Source organism: Cyclopterus lumpus, chromosome 14 (genome assembly GCF_009769545.1).
Source record: "Cyclopterus lumpus isolate fCycLum1 chromosome 14, fCycLum1.pri, whole genome shotgun sequence".
In the NCBI taxonomy this organism is placed as follows: Eukaryota; Metazoa; Chordata; class Actinopteri; order Perciformes; family Cyclopteridae; genus Cyclopterus; species Cyclopterus lumpus.
In genome coordinates, this window is record NC_046979.1 from 6,093,985 (window position 1) to 6,117,471 (window position 23,487).

Genomic DNA, 23,487 nt, shown 5'->3' on the forward strand with positions numbered 1-23,487 from the left:
GTCAAAATACAAGTTAGCAAAATAGATATTATTAACACTGACTAAACTAATAATGCCCATGAATTAACTGTTTGTGGTTTATCCCAGTTGGGTGAGTGTGATATGACGTGAGGAGTCACAGTTTGTCATGATACACTTTGAACAGATTGTAACAAAGACCAAATGGAATATTTTTTTACTGATAAACTATTTCACTGCAATGTTGATTTAGACCTCAACGAAGGAAGACCGGAATCAACTTTGACCAAATAATTCATAAGTTAAATTGGAAATTCCCCAATGTTTTCTTTTTTCACAAAATCCGAAAGGTGGTTAAATGTATCGTCACATTGGCACACTCACAGAACGTAATGCTTTTACACAGATACAGCACATACACTTCTGGATCCGGTATGCGTTCAGACTGAAATGGCAGTTCATAAAAGGTCTACCTTTCGAAAAATATCCAAGTCCAGTGGATGTATTAAAAGAGCTGGAAGCGGAGTCACCCCAGAGGCCACTGTACAATTTCAATCCACGAAGGTGTTATATTGGTAAAACTTTCAAAGAGCCTAGGAAAGTGATTTAAACATCAGTGACGACATCCCAAAGTAAAAGCTAATGGCCGAGCAAGCCGGTGAACGGGAAACCTTTTTTGCTTGTGTGTGCCGGCTGAGCAAATGAATGGGTGAATTTTGGTACCTAGTTCTTATAATACATCCATGACAAGTCTTCATGTTCATTACACCATCTTATATCCTGAATAGTTGTGATTACGTGCTCATAGAATACCTACGGCAATTTAAAATGCCTTCTGAACAAGAGGAAAAGGATAAACCATCATAACAAAAAAGAGGTAAACGAGTAAAAAGGGCAAGAAGAATGAGGGGGGGGGGGGGGGGGGGGCTGTAGCCATGGGTGATCACCCTAGTGATTCTCATACTGAAATGCGCTTGAGGGAGAAAGGGAACAGATCAGTGTCTCTTCTCTGGAGACTTTCCTCTCAGTTTCTACCAGGAGGCTCCTCCGAGCAAAGAGTATCAGTGTGTGTGTGTGTGCACAACGTACACCACATGTATACTGTGTGAATGCATGTCTGTAAGCTAGTGTGTGCATCTGCCGTATTTGTGTACGCTATAAATAAAGAACGGTGCCATGTATGACTGTTAGGTTCACACCGATATATTACCATTATTGTCCTTTTATTAAACAGCCGGTCAGTGTCGTATGTATATTCCAAATATGACCTCAGTTGTATAAAAAAGTTGTGAAAACCTGCAATGACATTTTTTCTTTTATTCATGTTTTTTTTCAGCCCAATAACTCCTGCAGTGCCGTATGTATAAAGAGCTTAGGGAGATGTGTATGACACACAGTGAAGAGTTTTAGTGTCCCGTGATGCTCTAAATGCTGATTTCAAAGGTTTTCCACTCTGAAACGTAGAAAATTAAGGGAGAAAATATCTTTTAGCATTGAAATATTGGCACAAAAGACCAGCTGTCAGCAGCTTCAATCCCAATTTTTCAGTATTGGCCTGTTAAACATATCGGTTTAGCCTAAACATCAGTCTGAGTGTGTAATTGCAATGTGTACATTTGTGTGTCTGTAAAGGTACAGATTGTTGATATTTCCCTCAGGCAGTCTTTGTATGGAGTGTTTGCTGTTAATCGATCCTGGAGGCCGGCAATATGTGTATATCGGTCTGTTTTTGCCTGTTTTTCTTTCAGGATATCGGTGTATTTACTTATATTCGTACGTATCAGTCCTAGAGGCAGACATTGTTGCTGATCTGGCAGGTGGATCCAGTGCCGGCGTGGGACAGGAAGAGCCTTCCGTTGGGACAAACGCAAACCTCGTAGACAGTCTGCCTGTTCCCAGAGGACGAGGAGCTGGTGGAGGCCTTCCCTTCAGGCAGCCGCATTAGGCGAATCCTCCGAGCATCCAAAGAGATCTGGTGTAGAGGGAGAGCAAACTGGTCAAATTGGAAACAGGGGCGGAACACAATAAGCAGATCTCCAGTGGGACAAATAGGAAGAGGAGGGAGAGATGTTATTGGTATTGAATGGCATTCAAAGTCAATGAGAAATGAAAAAGCATGTGAAAGGCTATAGATGCATATTTTCAGAGGGTCCCAATATTTGAAAATGTATTGTGTGTTTCTTTTGTTATCTTGTCTTAAAGTGACAATCATCAAGATTTCAGTCCTGGTGGCTTTGCCGACGCCATATTTATCAGTTTCTTGTTGACTGATGGTGAATTAAGGAGTTTGGAGCCGGACAGGGCTGTTCTGTCGATGTTCAGGATGTGAAAACCAGCTACATCTTAACACATCTTTTAAACTCCCTAAAATCATCTCTTCTCAATACATGTCTGCATCTGCGTATCCTGCATTTACCTGTTCATATCACAACCCGACATAATGTACAGTATGTTTTGACCTTCTTACAGTCAGGATACATTCAGACTAGAATAGTCAATCATTTCATTTTCTTTATAGGCTAACAACCTATCTTTTTCCATTTCATCTTTACCTTGGATCACTTCCGCTGAATAATGTGTCTCCTCAAGTCTCGTCATTCTAATTGCTGTCAAAGCAAATCTCATCACCCGCACTCGAGAGCTTAGCTTTTGTTTTTCTTTTCAGAAGTTCTACCTCACAGGATTGGACTTGCCCAAATCGTGTCTGGCGCTCTTAACGATCTCAAAATTGTTGTTTGCACAGAATATTAAGTGGTCTTGATATTGAACTCGATAGCTGAATCCATCAAACTTCTCTGACATCAAAGTGCGTGTATTAGAGATTTATCAATCCATATTTACAGCGTATTCCAACTCTTTTAGACATTCATTGCACAGTGACAGAATAGCTGAGTGAGTGCAGTGAATGATGAAAGTTGTGCGTTGAATTTGAAGCACACAGTGTGAACTCTCGAGTCACCCAGAATGCATCTGCGTGGCATCACCTCTACACCTCTATGGACCAATAGCTCATGGATCGAGGCGATGGTAGCCTAGAGGATAGGGACGCGGGGTTGTCACCAATACAAATCATCAGTTTGAATTCCTGAAGCAAGAGACGAGATGGAGGTAAAGGGTAAAAGTAAGTCTCAAAGCCTGGAAAAGTCTAAATGCATTTTGATTTGTGTGAGGATACTCACACAAATATGTTGTTGACAAAGACAGGGGTGCACCCTGAAAACTGAGCATAACATAACTGTCTGCCGACTCCAGGGTCATCCCTCTTGTCTCCGAGGAATAAAAAGAGAGCATAATACCAGAACAATTCATTCTGCCACGCCGCCACAAACACACGTACTCGCACACAGCTACTCATCCGCTCATTTCACTCCCCTTCAACCCCACATTGATTGGAACAAACTGCCCTTCTCCCTCTGCACAGACACGAACCACTGCTGCATACATCTCATCTATCTGCCCTCTCCTCCCTTCCTACGGGCCTCCTGGGGCTCGTACAGAACTGGTGTCTCAATGGCAAAGAAGAGGAGGAGCTCTCCAGCCATAAAAAAAGGTAAAGGAGCCATTACCAGGTGCCTCTGGGAAGCATCGCCATCAAATGACCTGGAACACTTTTAAAGCAGAGTCTCAGCTGACTACCTCAGACAGCTGCTGTTGAACACATCTCTCACCACGAGGGGCAGACAGTGTGAGGCACTGGGAGAACCATGCTGCACTTTGCCTCTGCATTGTACTCTGCGCACAACCTTGAGGTAAATGAATAATAGAAGCTCACTCGATACCTACACAATTTCCATGTAAGTAAAAGCAGCTGCAGTCCTCTATCACTGTGTCTCGCGGTCCCCGGAGTCCAATACATAATCACAAAGTGAGTTCTTCTCAAACGCAAGTGCAGATTAGCCCTCATGCCGCCTGTTGAGAGCTGCGTTGATGAAAAAACGGGAAGGTACCCGTTCCGTCGGACTCGAATGAGACGGACGACTACAAACGTGGCTAATGCATAGACTGTACAGCCAACGCAGTCACCATGACGTCACCCATTGGTTTGTGGACTACCGTTTTGAACCCTTTTTGATTTCCCAGACCACACTACGACGTGGCAGCAACCTGTCAATCACAAAGTAGGCATGTCATGAAGCAAACCCTGCTTTATCTTTATCTATTTTACTCTAAATGGGACCATCACGCAAAAAAAATTAACATCATGTTTCATTGACTTAAAACAAGTTTTTTTTCAATGCAACAAACCAGAGTCTGCCTGTGTGGTTTGGGTTGTGTCTAATGACAAAGCCTCTGTAATTGCCGTGGTGTCGCCGATGGGGTCCTGAGGGGCAAGAGAAAGGCTGTGTGTGTGTGTGAGACAGAGGTGTGACAAATGGATATGTGCAACACTAATGAAGTGTGAGAACGCGATTATAATTATATGAATTGACCATCACGAGTTCAACAGCCTCACTTTCGACCACACACCCGTGAACACTGCAAGGGAGATGAGGTGTGGGGGCGTGGTTACTGTGGTTACTTTTAATCGCCGCAAACTGAATCCAAGGGCACCTTGCAGAAACGGTTTCTCTCTCCTCGTCCATCTCGTATCAGAGCTCGTCCCAACGTATGGAAATGTTTTTTGTGGGAAACGTTTAAACACTTTCTTCTCCCTAATCCTCCTTCGCTGATTTGAACAGATCTGACATGACATGACTTGTGCAACCTAAGGTGGGAAATCTTTTTATCAGCACAGCCGGCTGTGATGAATGTGAGGACTGATGTGTGTAACGAATCAGGGGACGGTTGGAGGAATTCAGGAGCAGGGAGAAAAGGATGAAAGAAGCAGCATGAGGATGAGGAGTGGATCAGCTAAAAAGGGGGAAAACAAGGATGGGAAATAAGCAAAGTTGAAGACAGAAAATGGGACAAAGGAAAGACAAAAGGGGATAGGGCATGACAGGAAGCTGGAAAAGAGTACAAGATTGATGGAAAAGAGAAAGGCAGCATGTGAAAGAACCAATGAAAACGGAATTGGTGATTGAAGGGAGGATGGACCAGAGAAAATACATTTCTGTTCTCTATTTTCCTGCTTTTCTGAGAGGCTCCAACATATTCTGGTGGACGGCCAGCGTGAAACTGCCACCAGCCAACAAGCTTAATGCTGGTCCATGTTGGCTGAGGGAGCTATTGTTTGGATCGCTGTTCGCAAAAAATAAGTTTGGACAGGAGAAATCGAGATCGTTCCCCATGGCCGGAGGACAAGAGAAGTTATGAAGTTAATTTCTCAACTTGTCAGTACAGAGTGGGAGGTTTGACCAAAAGTACGTTCCAAGTGAGAAGACTGCATTCAAGTGCACATTTCCAGCTTTGTCATCAAATAAACAACTTGATGAAAGGTTATTTATTTATGTATGTATATATATGACTATTTTACAACTCGGACATGTCTTTCCTGTTAGTGCGGAGCTTTAGTGACAGACTAGTGTCACATTCCTTTTAAAGGATGATTCGTGATAAGATGGCACGAGGTAAATAAATAGAGATAATTTGAGTTTCACAAATACAAATGTTGTTCATATACATTATCTTTCAGCTAAACAAAGTGGTTTGGGGGTTTGCGTACTCTTTAATTCAGTACCGATTGACTCACCTCTCCGTCTTTGGACTCCAGTCGCAGCTCGTTCCTGCAGATAGCCTGGATGTCTCCTGCCTCAGCCAGGATCTGGATGCCTTTAGGAGCCTCCATCACTAGGGAGCGAGTGGGAGACTCCAGCCTGGGAAGAAGGGGGGGAAGAACAGCGCCGTTATCGATAATAGTTTTCACCTCACGTTTGAGTAGGACAGCGAAGTCTTAAAAAAGCAAAAATGGCCCCGGTCTCAATGTTTAAAACTTAAATAGGTCCTCACGAAGAAACACATGCAAGAATACCCTTCAAGGACCACCGCCATGAATGAAATGGAAATTGAGTGGATCCGACACTGTGGCCCACCTGCAAGCTGTGCCGGCTTAGACATTTCTATACGATTAGAAATTGTGGATTAAAAAGCAGCCCACTCCGCTTCACATCTTGACAAAAAACCACTCAGAGCCACGAGCCGATCTTTACGAGAGGCAGCAGAGGTGTCAACACGCTTCAGTGGATTCAGACCTGCGAGCGGAGGTCTCTGTAGACTTCCTGTCTTCCTGTCACCACGGCAGTTGTGGAAAAATACGTGATGTTTTCTCAATAGGGAAGGTTTTCATTTATGTATCACGCACACTCTGTATTATTTAGCCGGGGGTTTGTGAGCGAGGAGCAGCTTTTGAAGGTTCTGTTATATGCACATAATGTGTCAATGAGTCAATCATCTTCTCCAGTGTTCTGGGTCTCAGTGAGCATTTCTATGTGGCGCGTGTTCATTTGTAGTATTCTGTTAATTGGTTGTCAACATGAAGACACAAGAGTCTATGTAACAATATCATAGGTCTCTAGAGTCATCGAGTCGATATTATGTTGGATGGCAGAAATACAACGAAACCCACGCTGCTGTAGCTTTGGAGAAGAATCCAGTTGGGGGGAGGTGTGGGGGGACGACTATCAACACTTAATGGCCCCTGGAGGAACGTGACTGCAGCTACTGGTAAATAAGTTAATGTGCATGTTGTGCTAACACCACCAAGGTTTAGTCAAATGAAGTTTCATCAATATCATGAATGTTAATTACATCGTGTCAAATATTAAATATAGATGTAAGCAGCAGAGAATCAGGCCAACATTGGTACGCTTCTCTATGGAATGCTGTAACATAACAAGTTACTTTTAACTAACTCTGAAACCCCATAGGACAAAAAGACAATAAAGCTTTTGGCTTGATAATTGTGAGAAAAAGCTCCTCTCTTTTTCTTTACCTTGTCTTATACCACACCGTGCACCAGTCAGTGCTCCATCCGAAGTGCTTCGTAGTACCTTTGGCATGAAAAATGTTCATCCTCCACCCTGACATTTTTCCTGCCAGATAACCTGGCTTTACACATTTTGAACGTTATTTCATCATTCAATTCACTCCAGAGAAGGTTTGACGTTATGATTCAGCTGCGTGATTTCGAATGTTTTTTTACAATTTTTACACAAATTGACGACAAAGTGAAAACTCCCTGCGGGCTCTAACTCGGTGGTGTGAAATCTCCATAACGATAGTCTCTCCCGATTCAGGTGTATCAGTGGTATCTCAAAAATACTATGTTGTTGCTCTTGAGAAACATAAGCCGCACAATAGTTGCTGCAGTCCTGTAAAATGTGACACATATTCAAGAAGAACATCTTTATTTCAATACTTGACTTTGTGTATCGCTATGAAACATCACTTGTATTGCACAAGATGATTAATGCGAAGAAAATCAATCTAACAATACTATCTCTTAACTTGCATATGGCAACATTGTGTCACAGAATAGGAAAAATGGGAACACAAAGTCAAACGGAGTCTAACAAATTGCATCAGCGTAAGTAACAGAGTCAGAAACAAAAACATAAGAGAAAGAACAGCGGAGGAACCCAACTATCTTATTTCTTATGTAATCCCTTCTAGTCGGCTGGTGTCATTCTCTCAATATGCTCCTGGCAGGTGAACAAAGTCGCCTAAGCAGTGACCTAAATTCCTCAGAGGATGAGGAGAGGAGAGAGAAGCAACTGTAAAGTAGCTGGTTGCATGTTCCAAGAGTAAATGTTGAAACTTTACTTTAGTTTCAGGAAAGTAAAATAGCACAATATGTCAAAGAACCTCTAGGTTGGAGTTCAAAGCCAGGTTATCAGGCAGGAAAAATGTCAGGGTGGAGGATGAACATTTTTCATGCCAAAGGTACTACGAAGCACTTTGGATGGAGCACTGACTGGTGCACGGTGTGGTATAAGACAAGGTAAAGAAAAAGAGAGGAGCTTTTTCTCACAATTATCAAGCCAAAAGCTTTATTGTCTTTTTGTCCTATGGGGTTTCAGAGTTAGTTAAAAGTAACTTGTTATGTTACAGCATTACATAGAGAACATTTTTACATCTCCAAAAAAATATATATATATTGACTCCTTTTCCCATTTATATTTTCCCCCAGTATTCACTTTAAAAGTACATTTTGATGCAAAATTGAAACATGAAAATTGTCTGTTTATTTCACGTTTGAGCAGCGCCTTAAATGTACAACTTGTCGACGTAAACACTTTTTGATGGGGAGTTGAAGTGGAGTGCGAGCAGTTTTTAAGAGAGGCAGTGCACCTGAAGCCCTGAGAAAACAACCTGCCCACTAAAGGGGGATTTGAGGTGGATTTGAGACGGTTTTAGACGGCAAACAGCAACACAAATGTCCACCGTAATGTACGATGTGCGGAAGTAACACACATCCTGTACAGTAGTTATCAACTATTAGCTGTATATTCCCTTCCGAAGGGTGAGTTTATTGAAGTATTTCAGGAACAATATTCAGAAATATCCACTCTGAGGCTCACACAAGTACACAGGAGTAAAAAAAAAAGAAGAAAAAATGGCCGCCAAAAGCTGACGGATGTGACAAAACATCCACCGATTAGTCGGGTGAGCAAGTCTCCAAATCAAAGCATAAATCTCCCTTGCATTACCCTTTGCTCTCTGCACCGACAGAAGGTCGAGCCTGAACACCCATTAATTACAGTGTGTGAAACACAGCAATTAATCGAATGCACATCATCTAACGCCTCATCATCCTTGTTTGACTTCCCGTTGTGTTCACTTGTCACGATGGGACGGATTTCGAAAAAAACGAGCGCTCGATTAGATCGGATTAATTAGCAGTTTCCTGTCGCCTCTCCTCCGAAACGCGTCGGGCCAATCACTCACTCGACCAGCTTGTTTTATTTTAGTTTCTCCGTCTGTGCCCGCGTCAACATTGCTGACACAACCTATTAGCATTCTCGTTAACCGATGCCTGCCGGAGGGCGAATAAAAACTAATTAGAGCCAGCGCCATTTCAAACTGTTGCATCTGGACACTAAGTGCACATGGTTCAGACTTTAATCCTACGCTTTGCTAAGACAAGGGAGCACAAAATAGAATCTTCCCACGGAGGTCGCGGTGAGAATTATCAAAGGTTTCGGAAAAGCTCAACGATGGAGCGAGTGGAAAAAAAAACGAGTTTGGCGGTGGGCGTCTTCAAACGTCCGACAATATTTTCCTAGTGGCAGTTCGAGGCCATGAAAGTCTCACAGGAGGTCCTTGAATGTACTCGAGAAAGAGAGGGATCCGTAAAATAACCAATTTCTGTGACTAGTTTGAGGTTCCTCGATCGTCAACCCTACAAAGAAATAGTGTAAGAGGAGGAAGAGAGGACGTTTTTTTTTTTTACTAAATTGAAAAGTGGTATTCGGTGTGGATTTGAAGGCCTCCCTCAGTTTTTTATATTTCGTCGAAAAAAGAAGAAGCAAAAAAGCTTCATTTGACTATGAAAACTTGAAGCTATATGTGTACCAAACGACTTCAACAATGCCACGCATTATTAACGAGCCGATGTCAAGACTCCCTTCCACTTACCGTGTACTCCTTATTCTGCTTCTTACCGTTTTGTCTTTGCTTTCTGTTTGAAAGAAAAATCTTATTTTCCTTGTTTTCTACTCTCATGGTTGCCACGAACTCGATCGATACAACTTCACCTTGCTGTCCTTCTTGTTTTTGATTTCACTTTTTTTTTTTTTTTACATCCGCCTCTAAGCTTTTCTCTGTATTTTCTGGGCAGCATTTCACATCTGCAACCGGGATCGAAGGTTAATATCGTATCGCACGCCATTATACTGTATAACAACAGAGCTGATTGGAGGCTTTTGACGACGGAAAGTGTTAAACTGGCACAGTCTGAGAAACATGCGGGCGGCTTTGGCACGCCCTCCTCTCTCCACGAACTCCTTTGTCCGTGGCGCCTTCCTCAAATGATCCGCAACTGTTTTCTCGCGCCGGGCGTGGCGCAGCGGCGGTCAGAGCAGTTTGGCATTATAAATACATAAGCAACGGTGAGTTGAAAATGGGGCTGTGCCACGCGGCAAATCACAGGTTAAATGGCAATCTGGGGCCGAAAGCGAGCGCGGCTGATTGCCTTCTCAGGGCTGCTTGCGAACAGCCGGACACTCGGGCTGGTGGTGGGGGGTGGGGGGGACACGCCATCCGCTCAATTACTGAGATCAGTGTGAGCCGAAGGGGTGGAAGATGTCGAGGGTGGAGGGGAGGGAAGAAAGAAAGGTGCGACTGTGACACGAGAGAGGACAGAAAGGAAAAGGGGCAGAATAAGGAGAGGAAAAGAAAGGGCACCGGATGTGGGATCCTAATTTGCTACCTATTCCACCGCCAGTGTGCTGCGGTGCGAATGGTGAAGGCTACCGGCAGTCGGGATCTCTTTTATACACAACACGCTGCCCATTATTTCTAATGGGAATTGTTATTTTTCGGGGATGAGTTCCGATTGTTTAGTGTCACAGTACTCTTGTGGGTTTTTTTCTTCAGTTTATAACGGCTCCGCGGAGTTTAATGCTATATGATGAAACCAAACAACAAGGTCAAACAGAGAGACTTGTGAGAGACGTTTAGAGTCGGAGATTAACGCGGGAGAAGCAAAGTGAGCACAATAAAACCCCGGTCAGCGCGTGAGGAGAATGAAAGGAGGAGACGAAAGGGGCAGAGCGATGAGAGGAGAAGAAAGGGGGAGGAGATCAGGATCGGAAAAGGGAGGGGTGAGATCAAGGTAATTGAGGCAAAGAAGAGGAGGAGGGTGGGGGTAAGTGAGGGCAGGGTGAGGATGAGGAGGGAACGTGACAGGGGGGGGGGGGGAGAGAGAGAGAGAGAGAGAGAGAGAGCAGGGCGGATTGGAGTTGAAACAAGAGCTGAGATGGAGAGGCGAGGAAGACAAGGAGAGGAAGAGGAAAGGAGAGAGAGGTTAAGGGAATCGCAGGGCGATGGCGTCCTCCCTCATGATTACACTGTCCTTAGTCAGTTCACTTTATTTTTTGCCCAGTTTAATTACTGATTGACTTACTAATATAACTAGATGAGAACTGTATTGTATGTACGTATGATAATATTGAATTTAGCCTCCGTCCTGTGCGTTTTTTTTTTTTCATCCGTCCGCGCAATTTCAACCTCAGCACAATAATATCGCCGAGCGAAGATTGCAGGGCACTAAAAAGTGTCCAAACAGGAAGAGCCAAGGGACAAACATCCCCAGATTGACTTCAGGTGAGTTGATCAACGTTCCCATGATGTGAAAACTTTGCGTTTCTCAGCTTCTGAGCCACATCTCATTTCCCCTTAAAAAGAAAAAAAAACGCCCAACAAAAAAAAAAACCTCACCATTTTTTTTTCCGGCACTCTTTTTTTGGGTTCTCCTACCGTCCCACATTCTTTTGTCCTACTTTTCATTTGTATTCCTGTTATCTGTGCCGTGAATTGGACGGGACATAAACCAAGGTGAACTATCAAATTCACGGACGCTGCAATTTCACTCTCCCTAACGTGTTTGTCAGACGCAAGGACACACATCCTGTTGACAAGGCATTTACCCCCCCAGATGGATATGACGGTTTCTGTAAATGTGTGTGTGTGTGTGTGTGTTGGGGGTTAACGCAATATCCCAAAATGGGGCTTGAATCCTCGATTGCTACCTGCCAAAGGGGTGAGGAGAGATTAGAGTAAGATTAGATTGTAGCCATGTGCCGACGAGCTTTTTTCTTCCCCTCCACTGTCTTTATTATTTGAAATGACGATTTTTGAAAGGGACCCAGCGGTGATTGATGAATCGCGGTTCATCTCGCTGCACACGCCGCTGAAATACTTATTAGATATTTGTCATCAAAGTCCTCTGTGCAACCCCTAATTCCTGTCAAGCTCGCCGTGGCGTTTTCTCCTCCGTCGAGTGAAGCTCAAACCTTCCCTTTGTGTTACGTCTCCATCTCTGTCGTGTCGTTCTTCTTTTGGTCTCGCACTCCTCGTTTCATTTTGTATCTGACAAAAAAAAAAAACGAGTCCTCTATTCTATTTTGGCTTTTTTCCTGTTTTGCCCGTCTTCTGTACTTCGTCCTTTCAAGCTCTTTCATTCTTGCCCTCCCCCCCTCCACACACACACACTCTTCCTCTCATTCTTTAATCTTAACACTTTGTACTTTAGTCATTGCCTTTTTTTTTCTCCCTTTCTCGAATTTATTATTTTCACCTCACAGAGACTTTTGCCTCTCCGCCTCTTTTAAAAAAAATGTCAGATCTGAATAATGTTACAATATTGCAAAAGACATTTAGGTCTCGTTTCTGTTATGAGCCGGGTGTCAGGGCAAAGCTCGATGACTGCTCTAGTGTATCTGTTCAACATTATAATCAACATTATTTAGCATATATATATATATATTCTTTGAGGGAAATATAATGCGAAGATTCCTTCAATGAATTATTAAAAAAAAAAATTGTACTTCCAAGTGTATTCCAAGCCTCGCCTTGAGGATTCAGTAAGTGACACGTTTCTTTTCCCACATTGTCTTGTTCAAAGAGATTAAACGGTGCTTGATTCACATTGCACTCCTCATTTGTTATCACCTGTTACAATTTAATCTAAGGAAGTTACTCACTTCTTATTTTATTAATACTTTTACTTGAATCAATATACATATAAAGTGATAATACCTTTAACTTGAGAATATACTTTATTTTAGTTTACTCTGTATTTAAATCCATAAGTGGAACAAGCCTCGGGGGTTCAACATTTATATCATAATAGGTATCCTGACAAATATGGTTTCACAGTTCGTCTTTTTTTTTTCCTTCTCACTCCTTCACTGTCACACAGCAATGTGGCTCTCTTCTTCTTTCTCTCTCTCTCTCTCACCCACCATCACGTCATGTCTCTCTCTCTCTCCGTTGTGATTGACTGCCATCACATCTGACAGCACAGCCAGGAAAAAGATGATAAACAAGACGTTTACATCAAGGAGACATCCTTGGCTGTCCACACACACACACACACACACATACACACACACACACACACACACAGTCAGAGTTGAATTTGACACCTGTCATGGACCACCCTAAAGCTTGTGATTATCAAACTCTCGGGGTTTGGAAGGCGGCTGTAATTTGCTCCCTCGTGGCAAATGGAAACTGTGGTCAACATGGATTGTTTTGACCACTTAGGGGCAGAAGAAGTGGCCGATCATGGGGCTCTTTTTTTTGTTGCTTTATTCAAGAGCCCGGTCTTTGAGATTTTGTAAATATTCCCCTCAAACTGCCGTCGTCGCACTCAAAAAGCGCCTGCTTGCGCTTGGATTTGCTCTGCTTCTGCTGACTGATGCCTCCTGCCTGGTGAGCCGGCCTCCTGCCTTGGCCCCGCCCCCCCTCCTCTCTACCTCCTTCTGTTTCATGCATTGGAGGTCGATTCATACATTCTCATTTTCATTGAATGTGTTTATGTAACTCTGTAACTCTGTTCATTCTGTACTCATGACATCTATTGCTTCTGTCCATCCGGGGAGAGGGATCCTCCTCTGTTGCTCTCCTGAAGGTTTCTTCCCTTTTTTCCCCGTGAAAGGTTATTTTTGGGGAGTTGTTCCTGATTCGATGTGAGGTCCTATGTGTACAGATTGTAAATCCCTCTGAGTCAAATTTGTAATTTGTGATATTGGGCTATACAAAATAAACTGAATTGAATGCTTGCGATATATAGTTGCTTGCATTCAGCTGATGCATTATCACCTTATAAGTCCACATGCTACCATTTAGGAGACACGGAGAAACATTATCATCCCATTGGTGACGTGGTGTGTGTCCATCTGAGGACGTTTGGCCTTTTTAGCTGCTACGCTGTGCACTTTCTTCTCCAGCTAGTCTCTAACGTGTCAGTCTGCTTGTTGGTGCTAGACAGCTATAGTGTTCATCAGAGCGTGACTGCTGGAACCAGCTGCCTGGTGCGGCTGGAGACAAGATTGATTGACAGTTTGGGAGGTAAGGAGGGACTTGTTTCCTCACAGTAACCACTTTTGCATTACACATAATCATTTGATTTACTATTGTCAAAGAAACAAATAATTGAATAATTACAGCTTTTGTTGTCGCGGATGGATGGAGCATACAGTTATGTTCTGGATTCGTGAACTATTGAGCAATAATTTGGTAAAAAAAGACATCAACATGCTGTAATCCCATAGCGAGATGGCTCCTCTCTCTCTGATCTCACACCTCTTTGGTTCATCTCCCTTTGAAACAGGATGTATTGCTCTTTTGTTGATGTCAATGATCATTTGATGTTGATTTTGGAAGTGAAGAGGGATTGATAAAAAAAAAAAAAAGGAAGGGATGGTGGGGAGGGGTGAGGCCAAAAGATGGACCCATTGATCTAAAGATAACCTGCACGTGACACAGTACTGATTCTAGAGATTACTTGACAGGACAGCTAATTGCCCATGGAAAAGTGCTATCTTCACCTCTTCATAGATTTCTACATGTGCCCCCCCAGTCAATAGAAAGGTGGCACGATCTTTTATGTACGTGAGTAACATATTGAGACCTCAGGGCTGAAACACCTGCAAACACAATTGGCACGGTTTGATAAAATGCATAAATGTTGAAGCTGTAATGAGCTCATGGATTCTAAATCCTTTAATGCTACATTATTTTTGACACATCACAGACTTTTCATGGGCAAAAAAAAGGGCTAATAAATGCATACGATGAATCAAACTGTATCTTAAAGCCATTAGTAGAGCATTGGGGATTCATCAATTAGCCATGGATTCAAAATACATGGCAGACAAATGCCAAGTGTTGCGTTTCTGTTATTAGAATTGGAATATTAGTCCGCGCTGTGGAGGAATATCATTTGGCAATTGGAAGTGCGTGTGAATACTCTAGAGTATTGCTGTAAACCGGTTAAAACCGGATAACTTAATAGGTATGTAATTGGATGCTGGTCGTGTTTTCATTGTTTGAATACTGATCTAATTCAGCAGATTCTTCACCTCCTTTTCACAGACAATAGATTTTACATTTAATTTCCTCTGCTCTGACGGTCAATCAGCAATGACAAATCAGATCGAGTGATCGCACACATTTCCAGCACAACATTTTGACAGCATAAAACTTCAGTGGGGGTCTTTATTGAAGAAGACAAATAATTGCGAAGGCGACATATCCTCATTAAATATCCCCAAATATTCATTAATGCAAACGCATATTTGAGACAAGGACAGGGTTCGAGTTAGGTATACGCTATGTGTACTATATGTATTGCGTACATCTTAAACATGTGAAACAACTATATGCATATTGTTTGATAATTATACACATATAGATGAGTTTTCATACATAAACAATTATTTTCATGATTGTGCTGCACGTTGGTGTGCTGGTTTATTTTCCTGATTCATTGACTTAACATTTGCTCCATGAAACAAATCTCAAAAAAAAAAAAAATGATTCCAACCTCGTCAAACCGTTGCTTGTTCAATCGATCTGCTCAACAGACCAAACCCTTCCATTTTCAGTCTATATTATTCTCCATCATTAGTATTATATTAATATTTAGATCACGGCACATATCTAGAGGAGAATAATCTTTGAAGAATGCAACAGCTTTCTTGACAAATGACTTATATGATTAGCTGATTATCAAATTGATGACTAATGGTTTCAGCTCTCCTCAGAACACATATAAATGCTGTAGAGTAAAAAAACAAAGTTGTAGTATTTGTGTTCTTAAGCAAGTCTCAGGTACGTTTGTGTGTTTTTGGGTGAATGCCAAGCGTGCCCCTCACATATGTTGTTATTTATGACTCACCTCAGCTCTTTGAAAGGCTCCGCCCTGACGTGTGGCGTCTCCACTGATTTGCTGAACACGGCTCCTTCGGCCCCTGAAAACCACAGAGACACGACGTCAGACAGGAGGCCGCCGTGGACAGAACACACGAACCCCTCCCCGTCCGATCGATGGACATAATCTGTGAGACTCGGCCAATCCATACGGCTCTCCAGTCAGCTCCCCCCCCCCCTCCCCCCCTCCCCCCTCCTCACCTCGCCGCACCGATGACTCAGACTCACACACATTTGATACGGAAGAATACTTTTTAATCTATTTTTAAACAAGAAGAAAAGAAAAAAACACATTTCATCACAAGGGAAAAGGAAGTGATCGATTTAAAGGTTCTCTAACAACATGTAGGGCACGAGTGCTGTGTCCGATTACTGCCCAACAAGTTGCCATTTTCTAGAATATAGCAAAAAAGGAAAACCCATCTACTTCATGGTCAGTAGCAAACTTGAACCTATAACAAACAATTAAAACCATAATTAAACTATAGAAAAATTTTAATTAATAATTTAATAATAATTAAATGAGTAATTTCTTATTTTCTTTGGCATTTTTTTCCTGTACAGATATGAAACGGTAATTGCTGGGTAAATGTCATGGAATGTTGTCTATTGTCAGATTCCTATGTGATTATGTGTGCGTATGCATCATAGCTCAGTAACTAGTGTGCAGGGCCCCTCGTGACAGCGTGCACAGGGGCCCGTTACCACGACTTGAGGCCCCTGACACTTCAAAACAGTTCAAAACAACGTGATGTCATAAATATGCTCCCTTCCCTGTGACAGGCCAGTGTGACTGGATCTCAATCTCTTTTATTCATGACCTCCCGTGGGCAGTGAGGTGACGCTCCATAAGGGTTCAATGCTCAATGCTCTGTGATAGCATGCGCTATGTGTAGTTCAGAAATGTTTATATTCCAGGTGGATAGCAAATAGTAGTTGTATGCCCGTCCCTAATAAGTGGCAGTAGTATAATTAAAATATAGAAACAGAAAATAAGAACTACAACGCAGCCATGATAAAGACTACAGAGCTGCAGCATGCAATGAAGAACTACACATGTGGCAGCGTCTCCGTGCATATCGAAGCAATGAGAGATGCCGGTCTCCAGCTGTGGTGTGCAGTATTTTGAAACGTGAACACATTTGCATTGAGTTTCAGCAAATTGTAGTAAAGTATAGAAGCGAAGACTCTGGTCAGTTATGCTTTATGTTGGATGCTAATCACCTGCTAATATCCAATAACTACCAATACGCATGCTGGCATGAGCACATTAGCATGAGAGGAGGCTAATAAATGCAATCAGCTGAATGAAACTCATGGTGTGTTTATTTGCCGGCCCGTTGTAAATATCACACAATATAGTAAAGTCGTGAAGTATGAATACAGAAGTGCTCCAAATAACTATATTTCACGCTGTGTAAAAAGCACCGCATGGGCCACCAGTGTGTGCAAAGACATTTAGTCTCGTTAGATAAGGACTTACATGCCGTCGCTTGTTTGTGACGAAGTACGAGATAGCGGCATTAAAAAAGGTCAGACGCTCGGCTGGCGCTCAGCCCCCCCCCCGGGGGGCTCTCGCCGGTCTGCAGTGCAAATACAGCTGCTCAGCTTGAGTAAACTGGAGCAGTCAGGTACGTCAAATCAACAAAGCATCAGGTGCAGATCAATGGCCATGACTAAATGTGTTTGAAAAAGCGTTTTGAGGCACCGCGGGGACGCTCCTCGGCTGGCGACGCTCATCCAAGATAAACGGATGGAGGAGCAGTTTCCCGACCACGTCGATGATGATGCGTGTTGATATGTGCGATAAAGTGCGCGCGTGTCAAAAAAGCGATGACCCGATGACACCTGTGACGTCACGCGACCGTCAAACAAAAATGACGGTGGATTTGGTTTGATTGTCGAGCCTTCGTTTGTTTGCCATAAAAAAAGACAATAAAAAAATCCACATTCGACGATTGAATAGTAGAGTCAGCATTAATATCTGTGTATTTAACAGGCAGCGGCTTGTAGAACCGGTTTCATCGAGTTCAAATAGCCTGCCACCCAAAGGAAAACATGATCATATTTAGTCGGGACATGAGAATGGGATTCACAATCATTATAGCTTTTTTTTCCCATTATAGCCCCCCCCCCCCCTCCTCTCACACGCCTCAAACCTATGAATTGAATACTATAAAGCATCTGTTGTACTGCCTTTTTAGAATAAATAATGAGTGGGGAACATTGGTATGGACGTCAAAGAGTGCAGAAGTAGTTTTTGTAGTCATTACATCGTGCATCCACAATTTAAAAATAACAACTGTGTCTTATTTAAGTCATTCATGTTCCAGCCAACCAGGCCATATTCAGGTGTGGCAGGACAACTTTGACAAGTTGGAGCAATTTTACAGTTAAACAGGCATTTAATGGCCGAGTTTCCCTAATGTCCTCCGAGATATTTACAACATTTTTCGTTCCTCCAGGGAGCTCTTCATAAGTCAGGGAAATACAATATCTTTATGCAAAGTGGGGCTCTGGCTGTGGGATGGATAAATGTCCTCTTAATGACGACTACAGGTGGAGTCACTTCTGGTCTCTCTTTGTAGTTTTTGTAGTGTATTGAACTCTTGCTTTGTAAATATACATCATGGATTACCAAGTAAAACGTACATGCTACGGTGTTGAACATTTGGTACTAACTGAGTCATTTCACCCGTCATATATTTCACAAATCCTTCTTTTTTTTTTTTGCCGAACAGTTCAGAATTTGATTAATTTCCCTGTTTGTTGATTGAAAAAAAAAAAAAATGAAAAGAAAAGAGAGAAAAAAAATCCTCTATTCCTAGTAGCTCATGAAAGCTCCGGTGACATTTAAATACCTGTTCAGTCAGTTAGAGCCAGAGTACAAAGAGGAGGATGTAAAGTGAAGTGGAAGCCTCGCATCTGAAATCTCAGCTCTCGGTCGGAATTAAATTTTTTTTTTTAAAAGCACAAAAAGCTCTTTACTTTGCTTCTGGCTGTCACTCTGCCTTACATCGCTACTTTAAAAGATAAAACCAATGTCATTTTCTTCATACCACCATTAATATCGCCCATATAGGATGTTCAAACACAATGATGTCGTCAGCAGACAATCTTTTTATTTAATTATTATTTTTTGATAACTTTAATTTGACTGGATATCCTGGATGTATTATAAATGGGTTATTTGATGAATGATTTTTATTTTTTAAATCAGGTTTTATCTATCGTTTGGTACGCATAAGATATTGCATGAACTATTTCCGTGGAGATTGTACCACACAGAGCCGCACAATCCAAAACTCTGGCATATTGAAAATGCTCTGTGATGCAATCAGGATTAAAAACAACAACAACAACAACACAGCACCATGTTACTGAATTGAAATTGATCCTGACGCCAGAAGGGAAGTAATTAAATTAGCTGAAATTAGCGCAACAAAGCTTAACCTTTAACTTCGCCCTGGTATTAAACACGGCAGTTTTTCATGCAATCAAATCAAGTTTTTTTTAAACCATTCATAGCCAGCATTTTTCCGCATTACGCATTTAAAGTGTTGCCGTTGAGTAATTAAATCTTAATATAGTGTTTTTTTGTACTGCGGCTTGGTCAGCACCACTTTATGGCATCGTTTCCTTTGCCTCATGTATTTTCTGAAATGTTTACTTGTATTGATGTTATGTTTTTACCTTGCTTCTATGTAGAGCACTTTGTAAACCCTGTTTTTAAAAGGTGCTATATAAATAAATGTATTATTATTATTATTATTTCTCAGCACCTTTTTTTGTCAACTACTCCCACTATCCCATAAAATAAATCTTTTGATTTTTTGGACACCATACTCCAGCAATGTGCCGCCACATACTTGCAGACTCAAGAATGTGATGCAATGATTGGCTGCCACCAGTGTGCATATTGTTCTATAATATTCTATTCGACAACTCTGACTTTTACTCGCATTTGACGAGTGGCCGATGCACACATTTTTTACCTTGCTGACACGTTTATGATGCACATTTAGAGTAGCTTGGTAATAGAAACAAATATGAGGCAATGTATTCAGTATTTGCACGTGTATATGAGGTTTGTAATAAATATTATTGGATACTAGATTGTTTTCAGATTTTTGAAATTATCAGTATTGGTCAGTTGTGTGTGAGACATTGATGGTCACAGATTATTGATTTTGTGACTGGCAGATGTTCATATTTGTGCGCTCGTTGTCCGTATTTGTATTCAGCGGCGTGTGACGACTCCACCTCTGTGAATAAAACTTGATCTATCAGATTTTCTGATCACAGGCCGCACATGAATACTGAGCAGACAGCAGCAATACGTCACAGCGCTGACATGTTCATGGACCAGCTGGGGGTCGAGGGGGGGGAGGAAGAGAAAATAAATGATGCCGTTAAAGATGAATGTGTCTGTGTGAACAGATGTGTGTGTTTATGAGGCGGTAGTCAGACCAGGGGTGGATGTCATCAGCTGTGGCCTGAAGTATCTTAGAAGTGATGAAATACTGAGATACACAAGTCACAGAGGAAACTCCCTCCAGGAATAATTGTAATGGTTGGTGGTGGTCCCCGGCCAATGCACGAGCAACAATAATACAACCATGAATCCTGCATTTATCTGTCTCTGTCGCATGACAACGATATACTGGTGCACAGATGTAGTCGTAGTTTGTTCTAGAACATGTCAAATGTATCTTGCTTTAATAAATTAAAGCGGAGGCCGGTGGTGGGGAAAAAAAAAATCCAACTTTTAAAACAATATATTCTGCGTTTCAAAAAGACCAACAGTCTTATCTTGTTGAACCACGCAGCAGTGTTAGTTAGTGAGCACTGACGTCACGGGGGGGGGGGGGGGGGGGAGAACGAGGTTGTTGCCTGTAACCGTGGACACAAAAATAGGGTCATGAGGGATTCTTTGGCAGGTTTTACCATATCCCGGTTATCAAAAATAACAATACATTTGAACATTGTGTTCACGCTGTTTGAATCTTCATTTAGCATTTAGCTTGTTAGAATGCTAATATATACTGTATAAAAAGTAACATTTGGCCTATTATCAGCTAATGTTTAATATTTAATATGTAACATATATCCTGTCAGCTTGGTTAGAATGTTTTAGTATTGCACTTTTAGCTTGATAGCATGTTTGTAATTACACACCACGTTGACATGGTCATGGAGGGTTTAGCGCGTTAACATTTAGCGCGCCTATCTGCCGAAGTCTGTTTATGCGCAAAGATTAGCAATACAAGGCTAGCACGCTAACAGAGTAAGCATACAGTCACATTAAACATTCATAATGCACGTTTTAACCTGTTGGCTGCGCTAGACAACACATTAGGGTATTATACAAGTCATTAGAATTCATCCTCTGGGGACCACGAATTGTAATCCTTCCGATAATTGGCTAGGTATTTCAGTCTCGACATGCCTGATGGACCATAAAACTGACATCACCATCCTAGGAGACACTAAAATGACGACTAAATAAACCAGTTATGGAACTACGCTTTTGTTTGCTCTTGGTGTAGCAGTCATTAGCAGAGACGACAGACTCCTGGAGGCGAATCATCCTGAAGAACCGTTGTTTAATATTCATCCATTTAATACTTCTCTCTCTTTGCCCCCATATTCCATATTATCTTTCATTCTCATTGCATCATTTTCTCTGCCTCAGAGTATACAATAAACTTCCCTTTTGGGATCGCAGTCACACTGGAGTTGTAGCCAGCAGCCCTTTCTAATAAATAGCCAGCGCCCCCCCCCTGCTGAGAAGCTTTGCCCTTTCTCCTTTGAATGGTATAAGAAAATCAACAGCCTTCATTAAAGGGGGGCAACTCTCCACCTCAACAGTAAGTCCGTGCTGTCAAATAGAATACGCAGCCAGCGGATTAGAGAAAGTAAAGAGGGAGAAGTAAGAGAGATCAAAGTCAGAGCTGCATTTGGAAGGAAAAGGGGAGGAAAAACTGCGAAAAGATGGAGAAACGGAGGGAAAGAAGCAGAAAGAACACGTGAGAGACCAGGCCAGAGGGAGGAAAAATTAAAAAGGAGGAGAAAGAGAAGCTAACTATGCCACGAGCTCGGTGACAAATGGGTCTCTCTTGCTCAACTCGAGTTCCACTCGTCACGTACAGGAATCAGCGGGCGGATTACAGCCCGCTGGAGGGAAAGACGTGAACGAACCACCGACAACTTCTCCCCCACTGCAGGTGAATATCAATCATTTTGATTTTTTTCCCCCACTACCGCCTTAAAATGCGGACAGACGCTGCCGTCAGAGTGACAGGCGAAAGCCCGACAGTGAACGGCGATACGGCGACGGGCACTCTAACAATGCCGGAGTGGCATCGGCGACCGAGGTTACATAACAGCCGTCCACCCCGGTCTGCACCGAGTGACGAGCTGTCAGCCAATAGCGGATAATACAGAAACAACTGTGTGTGTGTGTGTGTAGGTGTGTGTGTGTGCACATTTTTGGACGCACTGCCAGTGGGTTTTGGAAGATCACAGAGTAGTTCTTGATTCGGATTAAAATGTTCAACCCATAGACCTGTTGGGGATGAGAGGTTGACATAAGAGCTTAAATATGAGAGAGGGATTTATTTTTTTTTTCAGCCTGACCCCAGATCTGTGCAGGATTCTCCTCACCCAGCGCCTCACATTTAAAAGTCTCTCTTCCTCAGAGCCTGCCACTTGGTATTTCTTCGGTCTTGCGAACAGCAAATTAGCTCAACGGCAGTTTTGAATCCCGCCCACTAAGAAATGTATGCAAAACAATAAGTGACAACGCACAATTAAGTCTTTCTCAAGAGTTACTTAGTTTTATAGCTCAGTTTGCCTCTATGGAATGTTTCCCGTATAATTTGATTATTGACACAAAGTAGCACCGATAACGCATAATGTATGCAACCAACACGGATGTTAATGATTTATCTTTACTGATAAACTGTATTCTTCGGAGGTAGAATATGAAGCAAAATGTTTATATTATTTCTATTCCGCATATCTCTCTCTCTCTCTCTCTCTCTTCTAACACACACACACACACACACACACACCATTGTCATCACCACCATAGTTGAGAGATATGTGCCAGGGCAGTGGTAATCAGTCAGGGACAAAGGTGATTAAATCGACTGCCACCTCCAGACCTCTACTCCGTCAACCCCCCATCGCCACGAACACAGGAAAAAAAGAAAAGGCGTACAAGCTCAACCGATGATCTTTTACACTGCAATGTGTCCAGATTTAGATTTGTTTTGTTAGATGTGTCACAGAGTCCGTCTTTTTTTTCCTCTCTTTTCCAATGTGTGACTGTCAGATACTGAGAAAAAACATGCAGAGTCCAGCCAATTTGTGTTGTACACCTCGGTACAAATCTATGATAGGTCAATGCCATTCATGGGAATGCACTAGTGATTCCTCAAATGGCAATGTCCGTCGGTTCAACACTTTGGACCGATACTGAAAAATCTCATTACCAGGTGGATGGCTTCTAATTATATTTTGTACGGACAGTCATGGTGCCCCCCCCCCCCCAAGGGGACATTGAGGTAACTTTGGGGATCCTCTGACATTTCATTAAGAAGCATCATAAGGTGGACATTTCAAATTGTTCAATACCTGAAAGATGAAAGCCCTTCCCATCGTCCTCAGCTGCATTTTGTAATTAGCATGCTAACGCGCTAAACT

The 23,487-nt window shown here is 42.3% G+C and overlaps 1 protein-coding gene across 1 annotated transcript in view; it reads right to left on the bottom strand.

Annotated features, from left to right (window-relative positions):
• Positions 1-1,337: 1,337 nt before the first annotated feature.
• Positions 1,338-23,487, bottom strand: part of sgcd (sarcoglycan, delta (dystrophin-associated glycoprotein)) — a 106,292-nt gene continuing 84,142 nt past the window's right edge. Inside the window, exons 6-8 of the mRNA XM_034550421.1 lie at positions 15,746-15,818; positions 5,591-5,714; positions 1,338-1,930 (exon numbers count right to left, since the gene is read on the bottom strand). Coding sequence (XP_034406312.1) covers positions 1,745-1,930; positions 5,591-5,714; positions 15,746-15,818 — 383 coding nt within the window. The 3' untranslated portion in view covers positions 1,338-1,744. The remainder of the gene's footprint in view (positions 1,931-5,590; positions 5,715-15,745; positions 15,819-23,487) is intronic.